The sequence below is a fragment of the Leishmania infantum genome, chromosome 10, assembly GCF_000002875.2.
Source record: "Leishmania infantum JPCM5 genome chromosome 10".
In the NCBI taxonomy this organism is placed as follows: domain Eukaryota; phylum Euglenozoa; class Kinetoplastea; order Trypanosomatida; family Trypanosomatidae; genus Leishmania; species Leishmania infantum.
In genome coordinates this window covers 232,665-254,539 of record NC_009394.2, presented here as the reverse complement: position 1 = coordinate 254,539, position 21,875 = coordinate 232,665, and the positions used below count along the sequence as shown (strand labels likewise).

At 62.5% G+C, this 21,875-nt stretch overlaps 1 protein-coding gene across 1 annotated transcript; it reads right to left on the bottom strand.

The window, feature by feature from the left end:
* Positions 1-1,041: 1,041 nt before the first annotated feature.
* LINJ_10_0550 (conserved hypothetical protein) lies at positions 1,042-21,450 on the bottom strand (the record flags this gene model as incomplete). Its single annotated transcript, XM_001463666.2, has 1 exon — positions 1,042-21,450. The coding sequence occupies one exon, from the start codon at positions 21,448-21,450 to the stop codon at positions 1,042-1,044; it is 20,409 nt and encodes a 6,802-aa protein (XP_001463703.2).
* Positions 21,451-21,875: the final 425 nt, after the last annotated feature.

The window sequence follows — 21,875 nt, the reverse complement described above, 5'->3', positions numbered from 1 at the left end:
CGGAGATGAGCTGACACCCCTCCCCCTTAAACACACACAGAGAAAGAGAGGGAGACATCACATACACACACGCGAAGGCAACAGAAGAATTAAAGATTAACCAGAGGGTCGGGAGAGGAGGGGGAGGGGTGCCGTGCCGTCTGCGCGGGGTGGGGTGGGGATCGAACCACTTTCCCACCCACCACCGCAAACAGCATTGTAAAAGATAACATCAGCGCCACACAGGATTCGTCTATGAAAGGGAACACACAACACACCGCAACGAATAAAACGGAAAGCGACACGGTGGCGCCTTCGAGGATCCGCGGCTCGTCTCGCGTGCTCCTCCGCCAGTCCTTCCCTCGGCGCAGCTCCCCTACCCTTGTGCTTCGCGGCACTTCGTGAAACAACGGCAAACACGCAGAAGCAGAGGGGCCACCGCCCATAAAGAATACACACACACACACACACCACCTCCTCTCCAAGACGAAGAGGAGGAGACGAGGACGCACATCGATACATCGAAATGAAAACCGCATCACCATCACCATCACCGAGGAGGTGGATGAGCCACTGCGCAAGAAAAGAGATGGCGCGTGCCGCTGCGCACCCACCGAGCAAGGAGGAGGTGTGCACACTGGTGTGCCGCGTGCGGTGCGTACACATCCCTCCCTCTTTCTCTTACCTCTTCTCCGCCCTGCCTAGACGACACCGACGACGTGAGCAGCCGCGGCAACGGAGCCTACGACACCGGGAGTGGTATGGGCAGACGCACAAGCACGCATCACCGCCTTCCCTCTCTACGCGCCTCACCTGTGGCACAGTGAGCCACGAAGGCTCCCCAACCTCACGGCTTTCTATACGCTCTATGTGAACCTCCGACGCATAGGAGGCGCGGCCGACACGATGCGCGTCTATGCGTGTACGAGTGAGGGAGATCGAGCAGCAAATAACAACGGATGCTTGGCGCCGACGCGCAAGCCAGAAAACAGAAGGGCCCTCGACGCCATATCAGCAGGCCGACGCGGGAGCATCAGTGCTGTATCGGCCTTTTCCTCAAGACTACCGCGGCGACGATGCGGAACGCACCATTGGCTTGGATGTATGCCCTGGCACGATGATAGGCTCCAACACCTCTGTGGCGCCATTGTCACTGCGGCAGGGGCCCAAGCTACCAAGGCCCGTGCCGAACGCATCTACGGTGCCAGGGACGGTCATCCCCGACGTGGTGTGATGCAGGTGCTCGTAGGGGCCGGGTGAGGGCGCCTGTGCAGCCATCGCCGACGCCAGTGAAATGGTCGGCGGCGGTGGGGGCGGCAGTGGCGGCAAGTTCTTCGGCACACTGTCTGCTGTCGGCGTGCTGACTGCCTGACGAGGGCTCTCGACCAACCCAGAGTTTGCTGACGGCGCTGGCACAGTGGTGCTCGGCGTTGTGACGGACGACAGAGGCGGTGGCGGCAGCGGCGGCACAGATTGCCGAATTTCTGTCGCGCTCGTTCCCGTGAAGGAGCTCGAGTCCGAGGGCGGCCGCGGCCGCGGCGCAGCGCGGTCGACATCAGCGTACTTGAAGTTCGACCGATGCTGTTGGTGCGGCCGGTGGTCGCTGCTCGCGCTGCTGCTGCGACGAGAGCGATGGTGGTGGCGCTTTCGCATGGTTGCCGGTGGGGGGGCGCTGTCACTGCCACCAGCGTAGGTCACCGACGTCGCCGCGGCAGGGGTGGTGGCTTGCGACCGTGGCGCGCGCGGCGAGGCATTGCCTGCACCGTCACCGTCGTGTATGTTGATGCGGATCTGCGTGTTACTGCTCGGATGTTGTTGCGGGTGCTGCTGCTGTGGCGGCGCGACCGGCGGCGAAGGTTGCTGCTGCTGCTGCTGCTGCGGCGGCGGCGGCGGCGGCGGCGACGTGGAGGAGGTCACAATGGGCAGCGGCACTGGTGACGGCAATGCAGCGGGCAGCGACTCATTGGAAATGCGGAGAACATACCGGTTGTTCGCGCGCGGCGGCATGTAAACGTTCTGTCCGCTACCACCGGCCTTGCATGCGATGGTGGTCATTCTCGCCGGCGCGTGGTGCATGATGAGGTGCTCCTCATCCACGATGTTGTCCTCGCTGTCCTCTTCGTGGCCGCAGAAGATGCACCACAGTAGAATCACCAGCAGCACCACAAGAATGAACAAGACAACGACGCCAACGATCAGCAACACCAAATCGTCCCTCGTCCACCGACTGCTTGAGGGGTCGCCTGACTCCGGCGTCCACTGCGTCGCCAGCAGCGGCTGTAGCGCTGTGCGCGCGTCTTGCGGGGAGAAGCAGATGATAAAGACGGAGCTCGGCACCTCGAAGGTGAGGACGAGCTGACCCGCCGCACCGCCCTCCATCGAGCTGGCCTCAGACAGCACGCTGGAGCAGTTGGAGATGGCCCCGAGCGTGTAGCGGTGCATCGTCACAAGTCCAATGCCCGCGAAGGTTACACTCACCGTCGCCCCCTGCTTCAGCCTTGGTACCGTCTTGACAACACTCGTTACATACACCAAGTCACCTGCATACGTGGCGATGACCTTGATGGATGGCGTGTAGCGAACCTGCACACTAAAGCCCCGCCGCACTGCAGCAGCGAGGGTGTCTATCACAGCACGCGCCGCATACGCCTGCTGCTGCTGCTGCTGCACCGACTTCATCGAGCTCACTAACGACGACGATGACGACGGCGGCGGCGGCGGCGCAGCAAGTTTCCAGACAAGACTCACACCCCACGCCGACTCGTCAAAGCCAGACACGCTGCCTCCGTCTGGTAGCAGCACACTGTACTCGCTCTGCAGGCCGTTCACTGGTCCTTGCGCGTTCGCCAGTGTGGCCGTGCACTGCAACGGTTCAGTCGGCGTGTACCACGTCATCGACCCTGTCCGCGTTGATGTACACATCAGTCTTGAAGCAGCAGCGGTTGGCACGCCGATCAGGACAAACGACTGTGGGCTATTGGCCATTGCCGCCCAGGCCGACGTGGCGCCGCTACTTGGGCTGTCGGCGTCATCCTTGGCAAAGACGGTGCCGGCGACGGAAATGTTCAGGCCAGTCGTTGGTGCCACCGTGAAGTTGTAGCGGCCGTTGACGTCCAACGGGTAGGCGCCGAGGCTCACCGCCGCGCTCGTGCTCACGTCGCCGTTGTAGTAGTTGCTCACTTTCAGATCCTCCGGACGCGCCACAATCTCGCGTGCTTGGCCATGAATCTTCGCGATGCCCTGCACGTAGCACATCAGCGTCCCACCGACGCGCACCATGTTCGACAGCGGAAGCTGCGATGTACCGGCGCTGCAGCCGATCGCCGTCAGCGCACTCGGCGACGTTGCCAGCCGCACCGTCAGGGGAGAGTTCTGCACCGGCAAGGTCTCGTATGGCGGTATGGGTGTGACTAAAATCGACATGTAGTTCACGATTCCCGTCGCCGACGATGACGTTGCCGGTGCGGTGACGGTAAAGTTGTACGTCGAGAGTCCGCTGCTCGTGGTGCCGTTCCGCGTCACCATACTCACCATGCCAGCGTTCACCAACACCGTAAAGTTGTTCGGCGCATCACTCGTCAAGGCCGTAATTAGGCAGTCAACCGTGTCCGTCGTAGACCCGACCGTGCGGTCCAGGATGCCTACGGGAAGGCACGAAACTTCCGCCACGTCCACGACCGGCTCGCCGCCCCCGGCCACCTTGAGCGCGCTCGACGTCGCCGCCAGCGTGTCCCCGCCCGGCAGCGTCACAGACGCCTTCATGACGTAGCTTCCTGCGGTCGACACTCGCAGCGCCCAGAACGTGAAGTTGGTGAAGTTCACGTGCGAGTAGACGGTGCCACCAGACAGTTGGCCGGCTGGCGCGGGAGTGGTGCCGTCGCTGAGATACAGCAGCATGTTCACAGAGCTGTGCGGCGCCGACGTGGCCAAACCCGAAGCGTTGAGCAGCGTGATTGTGGGCTGCACTGTGCATACCAGCAGGGCTGTACATCCTCCTGGCTGCACCGTGAAGACAGCTTGTACGGCTGTCCGCACGCCAATGTACAGCCGGGTCGGGATGAGGATGGGGGTGGTCGACAAGGACTTGCGGAAGCACACCATGTGGACACCCTGCTTCACCGGTGTCGTTTTGTAGTTGGCGTTGGTACCGTCTGCGTTGACGGACACCATGTTTTCGTAGATGACACTAGTGCCGAGGCACACGGTCGGCACCGTCGGCGAGCCCTCGATGCTTCCCACGTACGCCAGTGCAGCCATGTCCGACACCATCAGCCCGCTGCCGGTGAAGACAATGTGCAGCTCAACACCCACCTCGAGGACTAAACTCGTGACAGTCATGCTGATCACGCTTGGCGACACCGTGAAGGCTTTCGGGGTGATCAGAACGGGGGTCCCCGTCACGGACTCACTGTCGCTGCTAGCGTCGCTGTCGCTCGTTGTGAGGCCGTAGGTCGCGGTGTAGCACAGCACGTAGTCGCCCGTCGTCGTAAAGACTAGCTCTCGCAGCATCGATGTCATGCCCGTGCTCTTCGCCGGGCTCGGGTTCGTCGAGTTCACGCGAGGCTTGTAGGCTTCGTTTGTACAGATGTCGCTCGGCACCTCCGTCGCGGCTGACACCGATCCTGACTCGCTCGAGGAGGGGAGTGCCACTGCCATCACCACGTCCGTCGTTGACAAGCCACCGCCCGTGAGCACCACCGTGTTTACGTTCGTTACTGCCATTGAGGGTGGCAGATCGACGCCGGCCACGGTGCTCGCCAGCACCACTGGGCCAGCGTTGCTGACTGGACCGAAAAGATGCAGGGCCGCCTCTACTGTGCTCTGCGCGGTGTAGCACAGGGCGTACGGTCCAGATCGCACCAGAATGTGATCGGTGTTCCACATGCCACTCGCGCTGCTGTACGTCAAGCCGTACCGAAGTGACTTCATCGTCTGCGATTGCACGCACGCTACCCACACGTCCCGCATGGTGTGCGGCAGCTTCTCAGCTGCCATGACGGCCAGCCACGCCGACGCCGTTGTCCCTTGCGCTGACGCATCACCGTTACTGGCAAAGTCTAACGTGATGACCAACGAGCTCGACACGTACACCGGCGTCGGCTGGCCGCTCCACCTTTGTGGGCTGGCAGCCCTTGCTTCCACCTGCGCCACCACACGCGCACACTCACGCCCCGTGCTTGCGCCACACACCCCGACCTGGTGTGAGTAGCACACGTAGTACATCCCTGCGCCAGGAACGGCTGCTGTGACGGTGGCCACGCCCGTGGTCTCACTAAAGTTCAGGTCCGTAAAGTCCGCGTCGTCGGCAGGGGCGCTGACGCCGACGCAGCTTGAGGGGTCTGCCACCAGCACGACCCAGTCTGTTGTCGCTGGCGACACTGAAAGGTCGAAGCTGAATACCTCCTGGGCCGTCACGGACAGCGTCATGTCGAGCGGCGGCGGCACACCTTGGCTGAGGGTGATAGCGTCGCTCGACAGCACCGAGACGGCGTCGTTGCCAGTGCTCCAGTAGCACAGGGAAAGGAGAGCCGTCCGAGACGATGCCGCGGCGCTCACCGAGCCGGCATCAAACGGGTACGTCCACGGCACGCGCAGCTGCGTCATACCGCTACAGTTCGACACGACGACCGCCCCAGCTGGGAAGGTGATCGCGATCGACGCGCTCGACGACAGAATCGCCGACATATTCACGTAGTAGGGCGCGTTGTGGCAGCCGTTGGCGCTGAAGAAGATCAGGGCTTCATTATCGGCGCAGGACTGCGCGTCGGCACCGACCAGCGTCCACGACATGGACTCGCCAGATGAGATCGTTGTACTGCTACCGCTGAGCTTCGCCGACGTGGCCCCGCTCGGGCTCGCCGTCCCGGTGATGGTGAGCGTGTCTCCAATGACGTGATACTGCCCACCGTACAGCTTGTAGCACACCGAGAACGGAACATGCATGCCGGCGGGCGACGCTCGCCACACCTGCTCTGCATGCGTGCCGTTCGCGTAGAGGGAGTAGTACGTGATCGCCGCTGCCGCCGAGTTCTTCTGACACATCGTGTCGGTGGTACTACCGCTCGCACTCGCCTCGATTAGCTTCACCGAATCCATCTTTTCAGTCGTCGCCGCAAGCGCCCATCCAGCGAACACGTGCGTCAGCAGTTCGTTTGGCCGGTGCACGCTCGGCGCACGGACCGGGTACAGCGTCATATTCTGCGGGTTTGGCGCGACCACCACGACATCGTAGCCCCAAACCACCACGTACCCACCTGGCACGTTCGAGGCGGAGACCTTGTAGCAGAGGGTGTAGTTGCCGCGCGTGCCCATGTCCAGTTGGTACGCGATCGACTGTGGCAGCATGTCCGTGCGCGACGGGGAGGCGGTGACCGACGGCGCCGTCTCATCCGTTGTCGGGGCGACACAGTTGACTGCTGAGCCGTAGTACAGCACCACGCGATCATCAGAGGAAAGGTCCGAGATACCCTCGGTGGACCCCGTGAAGTTCAGCGTGAAGAGTTCGCCCTCGAGCGTAGTGACCGGCGTGCGCGTGACGACGGGCGGGTTGCGCTCGTAGATGATGAGGTCGCCGTACACCAGCGTCCACACTGTATCTGCATCAAGCCGGTAGCACACGCTCAACGTGCCGGTCGAGCTGGACGTGAAGTTCAGCCTCGCCGTCAAACCGTCGCTGCTCACCTCCGTCACCTTCCATCCCTCAGAAGTGCCGGCGGTGGCGCTGTTTGGCTCGGTCGCCTTGTAGGCTGCGAGCGACGACGGCGGCACCGAGTCCTCGCTGCAGTTCAGCGAGCGCGTGATGAGTTTGACCCGGTCGTTGCTGCCTAAGCCCGTGCCGTAGAACTGGATGTAGTTCACCTGGTTCACCCGCGCCGAGGCTGGATGAGTCGCAAAATTCTTTGGGTTGGCAGCAAGTACGCTTGTCACGCCGTTCGGCACTTCTGACCAGCTGCCCTCGCTCAGCTTGTAGCAGCTACGCGTGGCTGTCGTCGAGGCGAGTTCTGGCGCCTGGGCGTAGAAGATAGACGTGAAGTGCGTCAGGTCTGAGGTGCCTTGCACCAGTTGTCCAGAGATGTCGGTGAGGGTCCAGCAGGAGGCAAGATCGGTCTGCTTGATGCCGCGATCGCTGCCAGGCGAAAGCGCGACCGCGGACGGCGCCGTGTCTCGCGTAAACACCACCTCGATCAGCTGCCCCCGCCGTGGCGTCGAGACGTCTGTGTAGACGCTGGACGGGTTCACGTTGTGCACCCGGAACGGGTCGCCGCTGTCGACCACGCCGCACGTTGCGAGCTGGTAGCATGCAATGTAGTGCTGTGCCACTGTCGGGTCGTAGTTACCGATGGTGTACGGGACGTAGCTTTCTCCGCTCTGCGCCGCCGAGCCGTAGACACCTAAGAACGAGGTGTTGGTGAGGGTGCCGGCACGCAGCGCAGCAGCGCACCGGCCATCGATGTAAGCGGTGCTGCTCGACACTGCTAGCAGTGTCGCACCGTCAAAGGTGCCGTTGAAGGCGGGGCCCGGCGTGTAGAGCTGCGGCAGCGCGGCGTACGGGTGTAGCGGAGGCGTCACAGAAGAGCTGGCGGAGGTGAAGTTCATGAACATGCGCTGCCCAACCTGAATGTAACGCTGCGGAAAGACGATGCTGCTCGGCTGGCGGGCCTGGACAGGAAAGAGCGACTTGCCTGGGTCACCAACGAAGTCCAAGGGAACCGTAAACTGGTTACCCGAAGCGTCGGTGTAGCACAGCCGCACGTCTCTCGTGCCAGTGCGGAAGAAGGCGGGCGGCATCATGTAGGTCGTCTGCCCCGCCACCACATCAGAGAGCAGAATGCCATATGCCGGCTGCACCGCGTCACCTACCGTCACCGTCTCCGAGGACACCGTCAGCGAGCCGTTCGAGTGGCGACACGGCAACGCGCCTTGCACCAACCGCAAGTGATCCGACGCCGTAAAGACGTAGTCGCGGATCACGTGCGTCGCCGTCATGTTCATCGTCTGCCCCACATTCCAGCACCCCGTCGTCGCCCCAGTCGGGCTGGGGTCCGTCACACTTAGATCGGTGCACGCTGGACTCCAGTTTGTGCTTGTGCCGAAGCGGTAGCACACCTTGTACGCGCCCTGCAGTGGTGCGAAGAACACCGCTTCGACGCTGCCGCTGCCGCTGCTCAGGCTAGAGGACGACCCCGAGGCCACGGCAATGGTGAAGACAGCCGCCGCATCGTTTGTGCACCACTCACTCTGCGGCACGACTCGCACCGCATCCGCCGATGGCGACGCCAGGCGCTCGAACAGGGCCGTGCCGAGGATTTGGGTCGGGGCGTAGTACATGGCACGCAGCGAGCCTCCATTGTTTGTCGTCGAGCCGCTCGACTCGCCGTTGTCGCCGTTGGAAGGGCTCAGCGCGCCTGTGACGGAGCAACTACCGATGAGCGCTTCTTGTATGGTCAGCTTCGGTAGAATCGGCGCCCACGTACCGTCTCCCAACTTGTAGCAGAAGTAGTGCGTGCCTTGACTGGCTGTGCTGGCAGCGAAGGTTGCGAGGGACCGGGTGAGGAACAGCGACACGCTGACGCTCAGCACCGTCGCCGGCAGCGCCAGGAAGGCCGTGTCGGGAAGGTAGAACATGCTCATGAGCGTCAACGGGTCCTGAGCGCTGATGTAGGACTCGATGCAGTTGTTCGGGTCTCCGACGACGGTGATGCGGTCGTGCTTGCTCACCACATCGTCCTCTTGCCGGCTCGCCATCGTGAAGGTCAGGTTTAGCGTCTGCATCGAGCGCAAATAGTCCGCCTCGGACGGGAACGTGGTGAGGCCGAGGTAGGGCCGAATCCACAGCGTGTTGTTCGTCGTTGGCGACGAGGGCACGACTACCGAGGCAACGCGGCCGTACGAGGTCGACAAGTCTGTAAGCGCGCACACCAGCAGCGTGGCGGTGCCGAGGGTGTAGTTGTGCTTGAAGACATACATGTACAGAAGTGCGCTGATCTTCGTGAGGGTGGCCCCGACCGGCGTGAAGGCCGGGGCGCCGTCGCAGCCGGTAAGTTCGTCCACGTACGTGACAAACTTGATGGCAGTGGGCGGGTAGGCCGTCATGGACGCGTTCACCGTGAAGTTGAGCGTGATCGACTGCCCCACGTAGGTCGGATGCGGCGACGGCGTAAAGCTCTGTGGCGACCCTGGTGAGCCAGTGATGTAGCACTCGCCGGTGTTCGCGTCGATCTGCCCGCACGTGCACACTGGACCCACCAGATTGTTATGGGTGTAGCAGATCGTGTACTCTCTGGTCGTGACACCCAGTCCGACCGGCCACAAGACCAAATACGTCGCCGACGTGCTCGTCACCTCCTGCAGCCGCGCTGACCCCGGGATAAAGCCTTCGAGGTAGCGATCGTTGCAGTGCAACGCGGTGGTTGCGTAGAAGGAGAGGCGCCAGCTGTCGTCCGTGACGTCGGTGCCGGCATCCAGCCGGAACGTAATCAGCTGCTGTTGGCCTGAGATGAAGGAGTCCTCCTCCACGCACTGGATGGGGCCTGTCGTAATGTTCAGCGAGCCAGCAACCAGCGCTGCCGTAGCCTCGGCGAGGCGGTAGCAGAGGTTCATGTAGTCCACACTCACCGTGGCGTTGGCGGCCGTCACGGCCGTGGAGGAGTTCGACAGCGACGCGTTCCACTCGAAAATAATGCATCCTCTGCACATGTACGGGTTCGCGCCGCAGCTCACACTGGACGGCGCCGCCCACACAAGGTCATTGCCAGAACTTGGCTTTAGAATGCTGAGCTCGTCGTGGAAGGCTAGGGCGAACTCGTACCCGATCTCGGTGTGGCCAGAGGCGATGACCCACGACTGCGGCACCAGCTCCTCCACCGTGACGGAACCGGCGGCGAGCGTGCCACCCACCACTCCCCACGACAGCTCTGCCGCGCTGTAGTAGCACACTCGGTACGTCCCAGTAGCGTTGAAGCTGCGATACAGCAGCGGATCTGTCGAGTCGACGAGCGTGAGCGTCGTCGTCGCGCTGTCCTTCACCGTGACGGGCATGACAGGGGGGAAGCCGTTGATGCTTGCGGCCATCTCACACGCCTCGTAAGTCGGCGCCGTGATCTTCACCATATCCCCTGCGTTCGACGGCACCAACAGGTGGAACGTCAGCGTGACGCTCTGCCCGACTCGCGGCGGACTCGGAAAGACGTCCATAGCGGACGGGTTTGCCGGGTTAATGTAGATGCTGGTGGCATCGACGCTAGTGGCCACGTCGGCCCACGGCGTGCCGTCGTCATAGCGGACACACAACCGCGCGTGCCCGGACACCTGCCACACCGACACGTCCAGTATCGCCTCCGACAATATATCCAGCGCCGGCTCTTGCACGTTCGCAGCCGTGAAGTTGTGGCACCACGTTCCTTCCCCCGTCGTCTCTGCGCTTAGAACCACGGCACCAATCGGCACCGTCGGCATGCCATCGATCAACTGCAAGTGCAGGTGCTGCCCCGCGCGGGGCGTTGTCTGCGTCCCATCTGCAGAAATCACCAACACCGTCAGGGGCTGCGGCGCGTTCAGCGTCAGCGCCGCGCCGACCTCGCGCCACACGGCGTTGTGCTGGTAGCACACGTAGACGTCGATCGGGCTCATCAGCGAAACAAACTGAGTGACAACACTGTACGTCGTGCCGTTGGCGGCGGCGTCGCCGAGGCGCGCGAGGTGGCCGCTCGATTTGAACGGGCGCGGCGCCATCGCACACGGCACGTCGGTGAAAACGACTTCGTCACTCATAACGTTCAGGCCGGAGCCGACGATGACGAACTCGATGTACTGCCGCCCGCGCGCCACCGACCCAGTCGTCACGTTCGTCAGGTAACCACTTGGATTGCTCTCGGCCACTGTAAGCAGCTGCGGCACCTCGGCCACTGTTGCGCCGGCGCGGGTGTAGCACACGGCCGTGTTGTCGTTGCCCACAACGGCACCGCCAGACATGTTCAGTATGTACACCGGGTGCGCTCTTCCGCGCGCTGAGACGAGCGTGGACCTGGCGTCGTCGCATACCGTGTTCGTGAGGCTCGTGAACTGCACCACGTACGCCTCGTCGCCCTCCTTCCCTGTGTCGGTGTAGCTAAACATCATGTTCACATCCAACATACCCTTCTCCACGGTCTTCGGATTCGTTTCGAAGGTAGCCGGGTCGGCCGCCTTTATCACCGTCGTCTGCATCTCAAGCGGCACGCTCACGTACTCCAGCTGCGCGACCTCGCGGTAACACAGCAGGTAGGAGAGCGGGAACAGCGCGGGTGCGTTAGATGGCACATCGGGCCCCAGAGAGGGCACGTGCGCTTCCCATCTGCCAATGCTGAGGGACTCGACAGTGCCCGTCAGCTCACTTGTTTGCACCACCACACCGCTCGCGTTCATCTCCACGTTGTCCCAGCAGGTGCGAGCTGCCTGCACCAGCATGACAAGGTCGCCGCTACCGAGCGGCACGGCGGCGGTGTAGTCTGAAAAGTTGTAGTACAGTCGTTGGCCTTGGTACTGCGCTAAGGCGGGAAGCTGCGCCACCGCGCTCGGCGAGTTCGGCACCGGGGTGACGAAGTAGGCGGTGCCGCCAATCTGCGCGTATCCGCTGTCACTGCGGCGGTAGCAAACCGGGTAGCTCTTCGTATCGTTGAAGCCGACGCGCAGCGAGATGGAGACGACGTCGGAGGCGCTCGAGGTGCTGCCCTCCAGGACGTGCGCCGTCGCGCGCACACTGCCGTACGGCACGGCAGCCTCAACCTCGTCGAAGCAGCTGCATCCGACGCACGCAATGTACATCTCGTCCCCTACCTGCGGGTCCGCCACTGTCAGCACAGTCGCACGGCCACGCATCGGGGTGTTGCTTGACAGGACGCTCGACGGACCGCCCTCCAGCACCTGCAGCACAGGCGACACCTCCACATAGGCGCCGACGGTCGATACTTCGTAGCACACGATGTAGTTCTGCGCAAGCACTGCATTGCCGACCAGCGCAAGAAGGAACTGACTCGTCGTTGCGTCTTCGCTGACTGACACAAATGTGCCGGTGGCGACGGCGTTGCCCTCAAGGCAGGTGACGCCGGGCTTCACAATCATTATCGTGTCTGTGCCTGTCAGGTCCTCGCCAGTGAACACCAACGTCGGCCGCGTTCCGACGCGCGGCACGAAGTTGACCGTGTAGGAGGTGGGGTTCGACTCCATGACGGTGATGTTCGCCAACCGCGTTAGGTAGCGGCCGGTGCGGCGGTAGCACACGCCGAGGGAGACGGTGACGTCGATGGGCTTCGAAAAGGTCACCAGCGCCGTCGTCGAGTTCACGTGCTGGGCGGTGTGCGCGACGTCGGGCCACTCTGTCGGCTTTAGTGGTAGGCTGCATGTCTCCGAACACGACTGATTGGCAGGAACAATATACACCTGGTCCGTTGGCAGCATCTCAGAGCCCTTGATGTCGATCAGCACCGGGCTCGAGGTTGGCAGGATGACCGGCGGGGTGGTGATCACCTTGTAGGGGTTTTCCATGAGCACCGTTTGTAGCGAGCTTGAGATGTTGCGAAAGAGTGTGTCGTATTGCATCTTGAAGCACCAGCTGTAGTAAACCGTAGTCATCTGCGTCGCGAAGGTGAGGTACCAGTTCGAGTATCCGTTGCCGTACGTGTCCAGCTTCGCCAGCTGCGCACGACCGCCAGAGGCTTCTACGAGAGCGTCCACGTCAGTGATGCTGCCGCAGCCTCCGCCGACGGTGCTGCTCAGCACATCAGACGGCACGACGACAAACACATCCGAGGAACTGAAGGCCACGTTCGGGTACAGCGCCGTGTCGCGCGCCGTCACGTTGAACACGGCCGTCTCGAGCGCGTACATCGACGAAGCAGGGCACACCGTTGCCGTGAGGAGGTCGGCCGGGTAGACGGAGAAGATGGAGGCCGCGCCGTCGTTCTTGGACACGACCGCAAACGTGGCTGTCGAGCTGCCAGCGCTGGCGGAGGACGCGCTCACCTTGCGGTAGCACACGTAATACTCGCCCAGGTACTTCGCTTCCGCCTCCGCGCCGGTGGTCACGTTGAAGACGGTCATGCTGCTCGTGCTCAACGCCGAGTCGGGCGTGAGCGTGACACCGGCGTACGCCCCTGTTGTTGCCTCACACGGTCGCCCTTTCAGCCCCTGGGACACCGGAAAGAGCCGCACTTCGTCTGCGTCGCCGAGGGAGTCGCCAACACTGCTGGGAAAGGACAGCAGCACGTACGTGCCGACCAGTGCGTAGCTCGGCGTGAAGTTGCACGGATCGCACTGCCCCACCAAGAGCGGCGTGCCATGCGTAATGTTCGGCGCCGTCACGGCGGCGTAAGGACCGATGTATACGGCGTAGTTGCCCGCGTACGGCAGCGACACGGTGAACTCGCTCGCTTGCTCCGGATCCTTCTGGTAGAGCAGCGGTGCCACGTAGCTCACGTCCAGGGCACACAAGGTCACCGGTGACTGTGCGAAGGCCACGCGCTGCGCCTCCAGCCCCGCTGCCTCCGTTGTGAAGTAGAACGAAAAAGGCTCGTACGGACGCGGTGCCACCCAGCCGGTAGCGGTCCCCGAGGCGCTGCTGCTTGAGCTGCGCAGCGGCCCCACAAACGGGTTCGCTTCGATCGACACCCCCTCGAAGATGTACGTCGGCGGCGGGGACTGAAGCGGCACCTCCGCCCAGCCCGGTGACGCCGCCGTTGCCCCTGAAAGCGCGTAGCAGACCGTCACGCTCGCCACGGCGGAGCCGCAGATCTGGTACACGTGCACGCTGCTGTTGCTCTGCGCACTCACGTAGCTGATCAGGCCAATGACGCTACTGTTGGTGGCGCCCGCCGCGCAATCAAAGCCGTTCGCTCCTGAGCCGCGCTCCACCAGCTTCAGTTGATCTGTGTCCTGCAATCGTCCTGCCGTGCCACTGCCGTCGTCGCCGCTGTCGTGGATGTAGAGCAGGAGCACCTGGGTCTCGTACGGCGTTGCCACGGAGAGGCTGTAGTGCGTGGGGTGCGCCAAGCCGACGGTGAACTGATGAATGTCCATCACCCAGACCCATGCGTTGCTCAACAAGGAGCTCTGATAGCACAGAATGAACGTGCCAGTCTCGTTAACACGGGGGTGATAGTGCGCCACAGTGCCGCTCGAGCTCTGCACGGTGCTGCCCGCTGCCCCGGCTGCCTCGCTGGCGTCGGCGTTCTCCGAGTTTGGTGTGCACTGGGCCACGTAGCTCCCTCCGCTGCTCGTGGTGCTGCCGCTGCTGCTCAGTTCGTCGTGCGAGACGCGCAAGAGCTTGACGTGGTCGCTACTGCTCAGTTGGCTACCCGTAATCTTGATATCCAGGAGTTGACCGAGGTAGGCCGGCGACGGTGTCACCGTATACTTCTGCGCGCCTACCAGTCCGACGGAAAAGACGTAGCCGCCTGCAGCGTTCGGAACGACGAAGTCTTTCTTCTGGCCGTCCGTCAGGAAGCACAGAAAGTAGTAGCCCGGCGCCAGGAGCGTCGGCTCCACACTTGCGTAAGACGCGTTCGTCTGGGTAAACTTCGTGAAGCGCGTCGTGCCACCACTCGGCACACTCGCCTCTGTGCAGTTCGGCATCACGGTCGCGTCAGTCGCGGTGTATATCTGCGCGACGTTGCTGGCGCCGGTGGCGAAGATGGCGTCCGTCGCGACGATGCTCATTGTGAAGGCGTGCTGAACAGAGAGCAGGCTGGGCACTATGTAGGCAGTCGGGCTCGGGTCGGCCACTGTCAAGGCAGTCGGGTAGATGGAGGCGATGTTGTGGCCCGTGATCTGGTAGCACAGCAGGTACGTGCCCGCCATACCAAAGCTGTGCTGCGTGAACATAGGGTCTACGAGGTAAACCTGCAGCGTGCGGTTCACAAGTGTCACGGAGGCCGACGCCGCCTCCGACGAAGAGGCGGGGCGGTAGCAGGAGTCACCGTTGATCTCGTCGCTGTCCGTCACGCTGCCGGTACCTGTGTAGGCCACAAAGAAGAACTGCACCACGTTCGCCATACTGAAGTCAGCGTTGTAGTTTGCCTGCACCTCCGTGTGCGGCACCCACGCCCGCGGTGTCGTCGGCGTCGTCGTAAACGTCAAAACAGCGGCAGCCGATATGCTCAGCACGGCCGGGCCCACGTACAGCCCGCCCACCACCTCAAACTCGTAGTAGGCCTGCCAGCTCTCACGATTGCGGCGGCGCATACAGACGTAGTAGCTGCCCACTTCGGCGCGGATGCGCAGGTTCAGGTACGGCACCGTAAGACCGGTAGTCTCATCCACGATGCCGGGGGGCGCGTAACCGAAATCCGTAGGAATCGGGTCAATGACGCCGGCACCGAGCGGCGCACTGCAGGCGCTGTCCGCCGTGATGCGAACCGCGTCGTAGTTCTCGAGGGACGGGGTCGAGCTCGAGCTCGAGCTCTGGCCGTTGTCAAGCACTACATCCAGCGCCACGGTCGTGTTGAAGAGTAGAAACACACGTTCGCCCTGTAACGCGGTGAGGTCGTTCACGATAGACGTGGCACTGCGGGCAAGGTAGGCGCCACTCGGCGACTGCGTCGGGTACACGACCAGCGTCGCCGGCGAGCTGACGTACACCGGCTGCCCGTTATTCTTGGCTGTGTAGCAGACGACGTAGGTGCTTTCCAGAAGCACGTTGGCCGGAATGGACCACTGCGTGTTGACGTTGTCCGGCTTTGTCATGGCGCCTTGAGAGATAACGATGCGGCCCGCACTCGCACTGCTGCTGCCGCTGCTGCTGCTATCTGCCGTCACATGGCACAGGCTGAAGTCCGGCTCAGCGCCATCGGGCACGGACACGAGAAACGCCACATCGGCTGCTGTCAGGAAGTCATCCTCTTCAAGGTCCCCGTAGAAGGTGATGTTGAGTGGTGCGTTCACCTGGGCCTGCTGAGGCTGCGTTGTCCACTTGGTCGGCACCTCCGCCATGATGCGAAAGTTGCGGTCGACGGCGCTGCCGATGCGCGGGGATGTGGCGAAGGTGCTCTTCTGCTTCCGGTAGCAAACTGTATAGTTCTTCCCCCCCGCCGACACTCCCACGCCGTCTAGCTTGTAGGCGCTGGGGAGGGCGAGAGAGACCGTGGTCGAGCCCATGCTGCTTCCACTCGCTGACACGACGCCGGCCGCCAGCACAGTCGCGTTCGGAAAACCACACTCGTACAACGTGCCGTCGATAATCTGCACCGAGTCACCTGCCTCCAGCTTGGCCGGGGCCTGATCTATTTCGCTGTCGCTGCTGCTCGCAGACATACTGGAGAACGTCAGTGCCACAACTTGCCCCAACATCACGCTTTTGGGGACCGCGGTGTATGCGATGGGCACGGCGTCGTAAACCAAGACCTCGCTGCTGCCCTCCGTGGTATACGCAGCGCTGGGCGGAGCCTTGAAGACGCGGAACAACCCAATCGTTGTGTTCATGCACAGGGCATACACCCCTGTCTCGACGGTGAGACGACCCTGGTACAGGGTCAGTGAACCGGAGGCACCGCTGCCTGGCACAGACGAGAGCGTCAGAGAAACCGGGAACGGCGTGACGCCGCTCGCCACCGACTGAAAGGGCCCGTAGTTGCACTCGGAGACGCTCGCGTCAGCCGTGATGAGCTGCACGTAGCTCAGCGCTGTCCCTAAGGTACCCTGGTCCATGAAGCTGGCGCTGACGATGAGCTCCTCGTACCTTGTCAGCGGTGTATGCATCGAAGTAAAGTTGGACGGACTCAGGACGTAATAAAGCGGCGTGCTGAGTATCAGTATCGTCGACACATCCGTCGCATCGGCGAAGGTGATGGCCGCCACCTCGGTCGCCGACCCGGAGCGCCAGTAGCACACAGCGTAGCTGCTCGCGGCACTCTTCACGCGCAGCACACCATACCACTGCTTCCCCGCGTCGTTCACGTATACGGCGCCCGCCACGGAGACGGTCGCAGCGGCGCCGCTGCAGTCGCCTGCGTTGATGGTGACCATGTCCGTGCTCAAAAGACCAGCGCCCTGCACCGTCGCCATCACATACATGCCGATCGCCAGCGGGTAGCGATCCAGCTCCACCGAGGACGGGTTCGAGGCAAACAGCTCGATCCCAGACGGCGTTGACGACAACGACGACGACGTCGACGAGGAGGAGGAGGAGGCCAGCAGAGTGACGGGCGCCCAGGAAGTACCGGAGCGCATGTAGCACAACTTCAGCAAGCACGGCGCCCCGTTACCCGGGCACAGGTCTGCGTCGTTAAGCAAGCCGCCGCCGAAGCGCTTACTTTGATTCGACACCACCCACGACACCCCGGTCGAGGTCAGCTGCAGCGGATACGGCTTCACACTCGGCTGGAGCCAGCTTGCGAGCTTCCCTTGGCTCTGCACCTCACCAGTGCGGAGGTCGTGGCAGGTGTACCCCATGTCCGGCAGCAGAAATGCGGTGTCGGCGGTGGCCAGCCCCGTGCCGGTGATGCCCAGCGTGTAGTCCGTGGCTTGATTTGTGTACACGGCGTACCCGCTCGACTCTGTCGGGGTGTAGCTCGACGGGTTCGCGGAGGTTACCGTAAGGGTGCCCGGAACGCGATGCGACGTCGTGTAGTTGCTACCGTAGCACACCGTATAGCTGCCCTCCACTAAGTACAGGTCTGGGTACTGCACAGAGGTGGTCGTCAGACACGAGTCGCTGCTGTAGGTCCCTGACACCTTTTCCCAGCAGCTCGCGCGCACCCCCGGCACCAGCCGCAGCATCGTACACGTGCTGCAGAGTGACACCATCGTGCAGCTGAGATTCATGATGACAAACTGCCCGGCGGAGGGGACGCTTGGCACCGGCGTGGCCTTCTGCGGATTCGCCGTCACAGCCGTCAGCAAAGAGCGCGTGTAGCTGGTCGAGAAGACGACATCGCTGTAGGTGGTCCCGCTCGCGAGGCGGTAGCACACGCGGTAAGTTCCCTCGGCGTCAACAACAAAGGTGCGCGTAAGTGAGACCGCGCCAGGGTTCAGGACGGGGTCGCGAATGGCCTGCACAGACGCCTCCTCCGCAGCTGAAGAGCTGCCGCTGGAGCTGTCGGACGAGAGCTGAGAGCACTGCACGCTGCTCGGAATCAAGCGCAGTGAGTCCTGCAGCGTCAGCGCACACGCCGCCGTCATGCAGCGGCGAATCGCCGTAATGGTGATCGGCGCGCCGACGCGGTTTAAAGGTGCGGCCACACTGGAGACGGTGTAGTACGTCGGGTTCGCCAGGTCCACCGTTACACGGCCCATGTAGGTGTCGGCAGCCTGCCCAAAGGTGGCGTAGCAGATGATGTAGATGGCACCGTAGTCGTAGTTGCTGAAGCCGAGCGGAGCGGTGTAGATCGTGGTGTCGTCCTTTATGCTCGTCGTCGCCGAGGTGAAGGTGATATTGGAAGTGTAGGCGATCCGCATCCCGGTCGCACACGCCGTCGGGTCACAGTAGCAGTTCGGGTTCGGATTCGATGACTGAACATAGCTGTAGAAGTAGACGGCGTCCTTCATGGCGGACAGGCTTGTGAGGTTGCTGGTGAAGCTGAGTTGAATCGGCTGCCCGGCGCGCAAGTTGCTCGTTTCTGTGGGCGCCTGCCATGCGGAGGAGGACGGGATCGCTGCTGCCACGCTCACCCTGCCCGCCATCGTGATGTGCGAGTCACCGCTGCCAGCCGACCATGCGTAGCATAGGTACACGTATTGGCCGTCGTGCAGACGGTCTGCCCGGGTGTACGTCACCATCGCTAAGTTACTGCTGCTGCTGCTGTTTGTGACCATGGCGGACACAAGCACAGTCTCCGGCGTCTGCGGCACTGGCGGGCACACTGCCACTACGGTGCCTTCGCTTGCCGTGTAGAAGGCCAGTAGCGCGCTGGCCGCGACGGCGTACACCACGTTCGTCTTCGCGTCCAGGTTTGACCCCCTGAAGGTTGTGTAAAGCGTGCTCATGGCCACTCGCCACGTGTTCGGGGTGTGCGACACAAGCGTTGGGTTCTGTTGCGTTGTGATGAAGCCGAAAGCAGTGCTGGTCGACGACGTCTCTGAGGTGGGCAGGACCGGCACGTACGCCCCCGAGCTACTAGAGGTTTCCACACACACAATGTAGTTTACGTCTGCCCCATTCACCTGGATGGAGGCAGTGAATGCAGCGCTGCTCGTTTTCGTAATGGAGTCGGTGTAATCGGCAGCACGCTGTGCTCTGGCGCACGCGGCAACGTTCTCCGTGCCGCAGGGCGTTGTCACGCATGTATCTGCCGCCTGCACCACCTTTATGGTGGTCGGCGTAGTGGTGGAGGAGAACCTCTGGGCACTTGTGATAGTGAAGCGCACTGTCGCGGTCTCGCCAACAGTGAGGAGAGTACCGGCAGTGGAGCCGTCGCTGCCGCCTGTGCCCAGGTTTGTGATGCGGTACCGCACCGGAAAGGCTGAGATGTAAATGTTAGACGCTGCACAGACCGACGACACGGCAGGCCTTCCGTCGGCGCCCCGCGCCACGACCCACATGTCTGACCCCAAATGACGGTAGCAGACCATGATGCACGTCTCGGCGGAGCCGACCAGGGTGTACTGGTACACCACATTCTGGACGATTTCCTCTACGGAGTGGATGGTGGCGGTGGCCAAGATGGAGCTGCTGTCATCGCACGTCCCGCTCGGCGCGATCAGCCGCACCTCGTCATCCGCATGCAGGCTCACGCCCGTGAAGGCCAACTTCACCGATTGGCCGGCAAACATGGGGTATGGAGTGACGGCATAGGTCGGGTTTCGTGCCTGGAGTGCCACAGTGCCGTGGACCTGCGCGAAGTTCGTCTGCCCACTGCTGCCACCCTTCAGGTAGCACACACTCAGAGTCATGGCCGCATTCGTGTCCTCGGGATCGACCATGACAGTACACGTGGAGGTCGTGGTGCTGCTTCCGCTCATCTTGCACGTAAAGTACATGTTACGCTTGTACGTCTCTGAGCCACTGCTGCTGCTGCTGCTCGATGAGCTTCCACTTGCGTCTCGGTTGCACGGGTTGCCGTCGCTGCTGGAGGAGAGGTAAGCCTTGTCTACGGACCCGTCGAGACCGTCTCCTCGAAAGGCCAGAGTCAGAGTCTCGCCGACGGCGGGGCTCGTGCTCGAGCTCGTGAGTTCGAATTCGGTTGGCTGCAGAATGTCGATGGTAAAATCCGCCTCCGCATTCAAGGCGGAGAGGTATGCGGTAGACCACAGACCGCTGGCGGCGCGCTGGTAGCAGACGCGTCCCACCACCTGCGTCGCCACAAGGTCCGGCGCTACAAACAGAACCTGCGCCGTGGTCATGCCGTCGGTTTCCGCCGCCAGCTGCAGCGCCCCGACCTCGAGGTTGGGGAGCAGCGCTGCCGTGGTGGAAGTGCACATGTCGTGGGCGCGAATAACTTTGACGGCGTCACTCGCGCTCAGACCGGCGCCGGTGAAGTACATGAGACCGTTCTCACGCGCCTGCGGAAGCACCGGCGTCCTGCTGTACACGCCCGGATTAGCGCCGCCGAAGGTGAGTACGTAGCTGCTGCTTTCAGCTGAAGCGGATGCCACGACTGTGAAGGACATGGCCGTCGTTGACTCGCCGCAGCCGGCAGAGGCACTATAGCAGTACGGGACGCACATGTAGTAGCCGCTCGTGTTGGGTTTGTAGGGCACTGTGAAGTTGCCGGACACCTTCCCGGTGGACTGGCCTTGCAAGCCGGAGAGGGCGACGACGCCGGTCGGGGTTTCGCTGGCCGCACCTACCGTGGCGCACGGCGTCACCAGCGTGTTCAGATCGTCGCAGTTGCTCTCCACAGTGCTGCCGCTCACGGAGATGCTCCCGCATGGCACAAGCAGGATGGTGTGGCCTCCCGACAGGCCCTGGTTGATCGGGCGATCGCTGTGCTCTGCCTGCACGATGGTAAGGCTCACAGGTCCTTCGCCACCGTTGGCGCTCGTGGGGCTCATGCTAAAGCTTGTGTAGATGGGGGGCAACACCGCCAGCGTGTCGTCCGAGCCTGGGGACACATAGCCGCGCCGCACAATCGTCGCTGACTTTTCTGACCTCGAGAGGTAGCACGGGTAGTACGTCGTCCCTGTGGTGAACTCCGTCGAAGTCACAGCGAGGATGAGCTGGCCAGTAAAGCCGCCGCTGCCGGTGGCCTTGACGGCGTGGTAGCCGGGGGTGCTCTCTGTCGGGGTGCTGCTGTAGACGCATTTTTTGATATCGGCCGATGGAACAAAGAAAACGAGGTCGCTGGTGGTGATGCTCGGGTCCTGCGCTAAGGGGTTCGACTCCAAGGTGATCTGAATCGTTTGGTATACTGACGGCTGCTGCACGTTGGCCATGGAGAAAGTTATGGCTACACACGCCGGTGCCACTACCGCAAGTGCAGCGCATAGGCATGCGAGGAGCAGCGACAGTAATCGACCGTTTCGTCGCCATCTGGCACGACGGCCATCGAATGCCAGCGCCATTATAGTTTCAAGCCTGCCCCCCCACCCCCGTCCTTGTCCTGCAATGGGTATCTGCTCGCCTCAGTTCGGCGATGCGCGTGAGAATTGTGGCGGGGCTTCGGTTGTCGTTGGTGTTGCCGCCACCACTTCGACGTGCTGGGGTTTCACACACGCACAGCGATAGCGGATGGATGCTTGTGCGTGCGGAGGTGCGGATCTTCTTGTTCCTTCTTTCGTTAGCCTCACATCCACACCGGCGTCGGCTCCACCTTCCTATCCTCGTCTCCTTGTGCGGGCACGCAGCAACCGCTCAGACTTGCACAGGCAGGCAATGACAAGGGAAAGAAGATGATCAAGGTGGGAGGGGAGCGGTGAAAGCCGGCGTCGTGGGTTCTGCGTGGATATCTGCCCCCCTCGCCTGCCCTTTGCCGCTGACATGCAGGAGG